Source organism: Kogia breviceps, chromosome 13 (assembly GCF_026419965.1).
Source record: "Kogia breviceps isolate mKogBre1 chromosome 13, mKogBre1 haplotype 1, whole genome shotgun sequence".
NCBI classification, from domain to species: domain Eukaryota; kingdom Metazoa; phylum Chordata; class Mammalia; order Artiodactyla; family Physeteridae; genus Kogia; species Kogia breviceps.
The window spans coordinates 7,151,636-7,160,533 of NC_081322.1; the positions used below are offsets into that span (position 1 = coordinate 7,151,636).

An 8,898-nucleotide genomic window follows, 5' to 3' on the forward strand; every position below is an offset into this window, starting at 1 on the left:
CTCATAGTTCTCCCAGAGGCCTGGGTAATAACTTCTCTCTTCTTTCCTTCTAAATATCAGAATCCCAGTAAGGAATGTGAGCCTTATCGAAGAAATGAAGACAAACCAATTGCTCCTTGTGGAGCTATTGCCAACAGCATGTTTAATGGTATGAGACAGAGATAAACAAAGATTTTATATCTATCTATCTATCTATATCATACTGTAGTTAGGAATATTTGTATAATCTTTCAGAAACATGAATGAAATTGAGAAATTCAACAGCTTTAAGATAAATATGTGAATTAGTTATTTAGTGGGGTATTATAATGCTTTATGACTCTCTTTTGTGAATTCTTATATTTTAAGAATGAGTTTCTGTCTCTGGGAAGAAAGAAGCAGGGACATTCTGCTAACTTACTATTTCATACATGATAAAATAAATGCCAGGCTACCTTTACCAACAACTTCGAATATTTATACCATTAAAAAGGGGCTGCAGTTGATCACTTAGAGCAGCACTGTCTGATGTGAATGTAGTGTGAACCATAAATGGGAGACGTGTATAATTTTAAGCTTTCTGGTAGTCACATTAAAAACAATAAAAAAGAAACAAGTGAAATTAACTTTAATTATATTTTATTAAACTCAGTATGCCCCACATACTATCATTTCAGCAGGTAAGTGATATTCAGTATATAAAAATTATTAGTGAGATATTTTATATACTAATTTTTATATTAAATCTTTGATGTCTGATGTACATGATATCCTTACAAAACATTGTTATTTGGACCAGCTGTGATTTCAGGGGCTCTGTAGCCATATAGCTAGTGATTACCAGATTGGACAGTGCAGAGAGAGAAATTGATAAGCCAGAAGCTATTTAGCAGTGCTTTTTTTTTTTTTTTTTTTTTTAAAGAATAGAAAGAGAGGCAGATTTACCTTGCAAATTGTTTTATTTGGGTTAATATTAAGACATTTGACCATATCACATATCAGCTAGCCATGTAGGAAAATGACCTGGAACTATTGAGGGAAGGCAAGTTCATCTAGGATTATGAAGTTACCATAGCTGATTCACATGTAAATAATCAAGAGCAAATGCTCATCATGTGCCTACTTTGTTACAACCTCTTTGGGAAGCAAGTACCAGATCCTCATTTCTCATGGAATAAAGCCGGTACTATGGATTTTCAGTAGATGTTTAGCAGTATCTTCCTTTTCTTGTGTTTTAGATACACTAGATTTGTTTCTGGTTGGCAATGAATCTGATCCTACACCTATTTATTTGGAAAGGAAAGGTATTGCTTGGTGGACAGATAAACATGTGAAATTCAGAAATCCGCCTGGAGCAGACATTCCCCTAGAAGAACGATTCAAAGGTAAAATATTACGAATAGCCCTTAAAGCATAAGCTAGGCGTTTTAATGAAGTACCTAACATTTTCTGTCTTTAGAATCTTAAAAAAGTTTATGCTTTTTAAAAAAACAACTTTTCTTAACTTGATGTCAAGTTAGGTAAAATATGTAGTATCTTCTAATGTACTGAAATTCTAAAGGAAATGTAGTATACTTTTTTTTTTTTTTTTTTTTTTTTGCGGTACGCGGGCCTCTCACTGTTGTGGCCTCTCCCGTTGCGGAGCACAGGCTCCGGACGCACAGGCCTAGCGGCCATGGCTCACGGGCTTAGTTGCTCCGCGGCATGTGGGATCCTCCCGGACCAGGGCACGAACCCGTGTCTCCTGCATCGGCAGGCGGATTCTCAACCACTGCGCCACCAGGGAAGCCCTGTAGTATACTTTTTTTTTTTTTTTTTTTTGGCGGTACGTGGGCCTTCCACCACTGTGGCCTCTCCGACCGCGAAGCACAGGATCCGGACGCTCAGGCCCAGCGGCCACGGCTCACGGGCCCAGCCGCTCCGCAGCATGTGGGATCCTCCCGGACCGGGGCACGAACCCGCGTCCCCTGCATCGGCAGGCGGACTCTCAACCACTAAGCCACCAGGGAAGCCCTAGGAAATGTAGTATACTTTAAATCTCGAATTTCTCTGGTATTTCCTTGTTAGCGTTTCATCCATAATCTTAAAATTGTGACAAAGTTTATTTTAAACAAGTATTTATTTGTTTATTTATTTTAATTATTAATAGTTATAAGTCCAAATTTCTTTTTGTTTCTATGCCTCCTTGATTTCACAGTGTAATGTTTCTTACCATTATATATCTTTGTATTAAGTCATTTGCTTTTTGGAATATACTCAATAGCCTACTTTTAGTATTCTCTTAATTAAGATATCAATCAAATCTTTGTAATTATTTGTTAAGTTATTATGTGAAGAATTGGTTTCTCTTTCGATTTTAAGACTTCCTTAGAATACGAATATATTTCTACTTTTGAACATAAGGGAAATATTCATATTGTGTATCTTTGTTTTATTAGAGTGTGAATTTTCGGTGAAACTCAATGGAATTGAATGTCTTGTCTCCCCACCCCACACCGATCTCTCCTTTTTAAGGCACAACAAAGCCAGTAAACTGGGTTAAACCGGTATACAGGCTGGATCCTGACGAAGACAATAGTGGGTTCATAAATGAGGATTTTATTGTTTGGATGCGTACTGCAGCATTACCTACTTTTCGTAAGTTGTATCGTCTTATAGAGAGGAAAAGTGATTTACATCCGACATTACCAGCTGGACGATACTATTTGAATATCACATACAGTATCCTTTTTTGGCCATGTGCATAGACTCAAAGAATTTGAAAGGAGTGTAGTCCAACCTTGTCTCAGTTATGTGGTATGCTACTTTGTGTTTTAGTTTTGCTCTCTGCATTTTTATGAGTATGTGTGTATGTATGACAAAGTCTCTTTTAACTTGTTTCTTCCAGAAATGCCTTTAATTTTAAAATACTTTGTACTAGAGTTCAAGCATCTTATTTGGTAAAATTATTTAAAATGTAGGTGCTAGATTTGTTAATAAGTTAGATATTTTTACAAGAGAGATTGTAATTCAGCTTAATGCAAAGGCTAGTACTCACTTAGTAAATCTAAATGTTGGTGGTACTGGGCTGTTTTAATCTATATTTTTTTAGATAATAAAAATCAGCAAATTTGTTAGTTCATATCAACATAATTATTTATAATTGTTGCTCTGTTTACAGTATCAAAACATTTTTATCATTAGCTGTATTGTTCCACCTTAATAATTTAGGCATACTTTTCAGTGCTGATAAATATCATTAATTTCATCCTGACTATATGTCACTGTTATACTAAGTACTTTCCATGTATTATTTTATTTATTTCAAGCATTGTGAGGCAGGTATCATCTCCATGTTATAGACAAGAATATAGGAACATAGAGCACTTAAGTAACTTAACTGAGATTACACAGGCAATAGAAGAATCAGGGTTCATAATCAAGCTGTTGACTTTACCATCAACCATCACTGTAGGCTGCATCCCTAGCTGGTTCACTCAAGTAGTCAGACCAGTCCATATTGGCCTGGATGCAAAGTCTTTCCTAAGCCAGAAATATTGGGCACTAACTTGTATTCTCAACAAAATCCTTACATCTTTTAATTTCTAGCCCATTGCTTGTATATATCATGAATGAAAAATTTTCAAATATTAGCATGTGTGCTGATGATCTTACATTTTTGATTTTTCATAACCCAAATTAGCTATAAGTTAATATAGTTTTAGCTTTATAATGGATTAATAAATGGTTTATAGACCTAATTTCAAAATAAAGATCTATTTGTAGCCTTAGTCTTTTGATTTTGCACCTCAGTAGACAACTGAACATGACCTGATAGTGACAGACTGAAAGTGACCAAGTGTTTGAAACTAGGCCTACATAGCAGAAATTTTAGACAGACAGACCCAGTTTAGGTGCTGGTAGAAAGAACATTATCTCGAGGCTATGGCCAAAGTAGAGGGCAACCTGTAGCCTACAGCACAATAAAGGGAAGTCTTTGGAGCACTCAGGAATTCTTAGTTGACAGATAATTTGCACCAAGAGAACTTTTAGGAGGAATGCAGACTATTTTGAAAATCAATAAGACAGGAATTTGACCTGCAGAACATTAAGGGTTAATTATCAAAATTGGGTATAAGGTGGGAACTAGGTATTAGAATCAAGGCAGAAGCCAACTTTTTAGGGTTGCAATATAGAGAGACCAGCATGGGTGATTTGATACCACATCCCGTAGAGGGTTGGGTTAGTTAGAGCTCTTAAAATCATTCCTGGCTCAGGTTGGGATTGATTTAAGAACTAGTAGAGCTGAGGCTGCCATTGGAGTCACAGCCGGGCTGGGGAGCTACGGAAGCTGGAGATGGGAACTAACACTTGATTCAAAAGATGCTTTTGAAAAAGTTGTAAACCTTTTGCATAGGGACTTAGTTCTGTCTTCTTCTCTTCCCTGACTCTTGCCAAAATCCTAGAACCGGTCCATGTAGGTAGCTCATCCAACATGTTGGTGTCCCATTTCTCAAATTTGTTTAAGGATCCACCCTTCAACTCCACTCTGTTTTTTAGTCATCGATCCTGTGTCACACCGTGAGTTTCACCATTGCTCCAAATCAGCAATGTAAAACTTCATTGTCATGCTTTTCAACCTTGTGCCGAGTCCTCCCATGCCCCCATCACTACACTCTTGCTACATGTGCTCTTTGAGCTCATAGAGATCCCTAATCTCCTCATTCTTCCTTTTTCTCCTGGTCTGTCAAGCTCTTTTTCCTGTATGGGTTTCATTGCTATTTATCTGAAATATATTTTCACATTGCAGACCTTTTACCCCTCCTGTGTAATGAGAACAGAAATATCTAAGAAATGAAAAATTATATAACCCTTAACTTTAGTTATTTTTGCTTGTAAACTATATTGGCTTTTATTTATTAATTTTTAAATTTTTCCTGTGTATTTATTTATTTTCTTATTAGTCATCCATTTTACACACATCAGTGTCTACATGTCAATCCCAATCTCCCAATACATCACACCACCCCCACCACCCCTGCTGCTTTCCCCCCTTGGTGTCCGTATGTTTGTTCTCTGCATCTGTGTCTCTATTTCTGCTCTGCAAAGGAGTTCATCTGTACCATTTTCTAGGTTCCACATATATACGTTAATATACGATATTTGTTTTTCTCTTTCTGACTTACTTCACTCTGTATGACACTCTGTAGATCCATCCACGTCACTACAAATGACCCAATTTCGTTCCCTTTCATGGCTGAGTAATATTCCATTGCATATATGTACCACATCTTTATCCATTCATCTGTCGATGGGCATTTAGGTTGCTTCCATGACCTGGCTATTGTAAATAGCGCTGCAGTGAACATTGGGGTGCATGTGTCTTTTTATTTATTTATTTATTTATTTATTTATTTTAACATCTTTATTGGAGTATAATTGCTTTACAATGGTGTGTTAGTTTCTGCTTTATAACAAAGTGAATCAGTTATACATATACATATGTTCCCATATCCATTCTCTCTTGCATCTCCCTCCCTCCTGCCCTCCCTATCCCACCCCTCTAGGTGGTCACAAAGCACAGAGGTGATCTCCCTGTGCTATGCAGCTGCTTCCCACTAGCTATCTATTTTACATTTGCTAGAGTATATATGTGCATGCCACTCTCTCACTTTGTCCCAGCTTACACTTCCCCCTCCACGTATCCTCAAGTCCATTCTATAGTAGGTCTGTATCTTTATTCCCATCTTACCCCTAGGTTCTTCATGAACTTTTTTTTTTTCTTAGATTCCATATATATGTGTTAGCATACGGTATTTGTTTTTCTCTTTCTGACGTACTTCACTCTGTATGACAGACTCTAGGTCCATCCACCTCACTACAAATAACTCAATTTCGTTTCTTTTTATGGCGAGTAATGTTCCATTGTATATATGTACCACATCTTCTTTATCCATTCATCTGTTGATGGACATTTAGGTTGCTTCCATGACCTGGCTATTGTAAATAGTGCTGCAGTGAACATTGGGGTGCATGTGTCTTTTTGAATTATGGTTTTCTCAGGGTATTTGCCCAGTAGTGGGATTGCTGGGTCATATGGTAATTCTATTTTTAGTTCTTTAAGGAACCTCCATACTGTTCTCCATAGTGGCTGTATCAATTTACATTCCCACCAACAGTTCAAGAGGATTCCCTTTTCTCCACACCCTTTCCAGCATTTGTTGTTTGTAGATTTTCTGATGATGCCCATTCTAACTGGTGTGAGGTGATACCTCATTGTAGTTTTGATTTGCATTTCTCTAATAATTAATGATGTTGAGCAGCTTTTCATGTGCTTCTTGGCCATCTGTATGTCTTCTTTGGAGAAATGTCTATTTAGGTCTTCTGCTTATTTTCGGATTGGGTTGTTTGTTTCTTAATATTGAGCTGCATGAGCTGTTTATATAGTTTGGAGATTAATCCTTTGTCAGTTGCTTCATTTGCAAATATTTTCTCCCATTCGGAGGGTTGTCTCTTCGTCTCGTTTATGGTTTACTTTGCGGTGCAAAAGCTTTTAAGTTTCATTAGGTCCCATTTGTTTATTTATTTATTTTTTTTGTGGTATGCGGGCTTCACTGTTGTGGCCTCTCCCGTTGCGGAGCACAGGCTCCGGACGAGCAGGCTCAGCGGCCATGGCTCACGGGCCCAGCCGCTCCGCGGCATGTGGGATCTTCCCAGACCGGGGCACGAACCCGTGTCCCCTGCATCGGCAGGCGGATTCTCAACCACTGCGCCACCAGGGAAGCCCCCATTTGTTTATTTTTGTTTTTATTTCCATTACTCTAGGAGGTGGATCAAAAAAGATCTTGCTGTGATTTATGTCAAAGAGTGTTCTTCCTATGTTCTCCTCTTAGAGTTTTATAGTGTCCGGTTTTACATTTAGGTCTCTAATCCATTTTGAGTTTATTTTTGTGTATGGTGTTAGGGAGTGTTCTAATTTCATTCTTTTACATATAGCTGTCCAGTTTTCCCAGCATCACTTATTGAAGACTGTCTTTTCTCCATTGTATATCCTTGCCTCCTTTGTCATAGATTAGTTGACCATAGGTGTGTGGGTTTATCTCTGGGCTTTCTATCCTGTTCCATTGATCTATATTTCTGTTTTTGTGCCAGTACCATATTGTCTTGATGACTGTACCTTTGTAGTGTAGTCTGAAGTCAGGGAGTCTGATTCCTCCAGCTCTGTTGTTTTCCCTCGAGACTGCTTTGGCTATTTGGGGTCTTTTGTGTCTCAATTACAAATCTTAAGATTTTTTTGTTCTAGTTTGTTAAAAAATGCCATTGGTAATTTGATAGGGATTTCATTGAATCTGTAGTTGCTTTGGGTAGTATAGTCATTTTCACAATATTGATTCTTCCAATCCAAGAACATGGTATATCTCTCCATCTGTTGGTATCATCTTTAATTTCTTTCATCAGTATCTTATAGTTTTCTGCATACAGGTTTTTTGTATCCCTAGGTAGGTTTATTACTAGGTATTTTATTCCTTTTGTTGCAATGGTAAATGGGAGTGTTTCCTTAATTTCTCTTTCAGATTTTTCATCATTAGTGTATAGGAATGGTTAATGGTTTATCAATTTTGTTTATCTTCTCAAAGAACTAGCTTTTAGTTTTATTGATCTTTGCTATTGTTTTCTTTGTTTCTATTTCATTTATTTCTGCTCTAATCTTTATGATTTCTTTCCATCTGCTAACTTTGGGTTTTGTTTGTTCTTCCTTCTCTAGTTCCTTTAGGTGTAAGGTTAGATTGTTTATTTGAGATTTTTCTTGTTTCTTGAGGTACGCTTGTATAGCAATAAACTTCCCTCTTAGAACTGCTTTTGCAGTATCCCATAGGTTTTGGATAGTTGTGTTTTCATTGTTATTTGTCTTTAGGTATTTTTTGATTTCCTCTTTGATTTCTTCAGTGATCTCTTGGTTATTTAGTAATGTGTTGTTTAGCCTCCATGTGTTTGTGTATTTTACATTTTTTCCCTGTAATTGATTTCTAATCTCATAGCATTGTGGTCAGAAAAGATGCTTGATATGATTTCAATTTTCTTAAATTTCCTGAGGCTTGATTTGTGACCCAAGATGTGATCTATCCTGGAGAATGTTCCGTGTACACTTGAGAAGAAAGAGTAATCTGCTGTTTTTGGATGGAATGTCCTATAAATATCAATTAAATCTATCTGGTGTATTGTGTCATTTAAAGCTTGTGTTTCCTTATTAATTTTCTGTTTGGATGATCTTTCCATTGGTGTAAGTGAGGTGTTAAAGTCCCCCACTATTATTGTGTTACTGTCGATTTCCTCTTTTAGAGCTGTTAGCAGTTGCCTTATGTATTGAGGTGCTCCTATTTTGGTTGCATATATATTTATAATTGTTATATCTTCTTGGATTGATCCCTTTATCATTATGTAGTATCCTTCCTTGTCTCTTGTAACATTCTTTATTTTAAAGTCTATTTTAGAGTATTGCTACTCCAGCTTTCTTTGATTTCCATTTGCATGGAATATCTTTTTCCATCCCCTCACCTTCAGTCTGTATGTGTCCCTAGGTCTGAAGTGGGTCTCTTGTAGACAGCATATATATGGGTCTTGTTTTTGTATCCATTCAGCAAGCCTGTGTCTTTTGGTTGGAGCATTTACTCCATGCACATTTAAGGTAGTTATTGATATGTATGTTCCTATTACCATTTTCTTACTTGTTCTGGGTTTGAATTTGTAGGTCCTTTTCTTCTCTTGTGTTTCCGCCTTAGAGAAGTTCCTTCAGCATTTGTTGTAGAGCTGGTTTGGTGGTGCTGAATTCTCTTAGCTTTTGCTTGTCTGTAAAGCTTTTGATTTCTCCATCGAATCTGCATGAGATCCTTGCTGGGTGGAGTAACCTTGGTTGTAGTTTCTTCCCTTTCATCACTTTAA

General features: G+C 37.0%; 1 protein-coding gene across 1 annotated transcript in view; it reads left to right on the forward strand.

The window, feature by feature from the left end:
• TMEM30A (transmembrane protein 30A) overlaps positions 1 to 8,898 on the forward strand; it is a 40,514-nt gene that overhangs the window by 28,008 nt on the left and 3,608 nt on the right. The window contains exons 4-6 of the mRNA XM_059035965.2: positions 61 to 148; positions 1,218 to 1,364; positions 2,494 to 2,700. Coding sequence (XP_058891948.1) covers positions 61 to 148; positions 1,218 to 1,364; positions 2,494 to 2,700 — 442 coding nt within the window. The remainder of the gene's footprint in view (positions 1 to 60; positions 149 to 1,217; positions 1,365 to 2,493; positions 2,701 to 8,898) is intronic.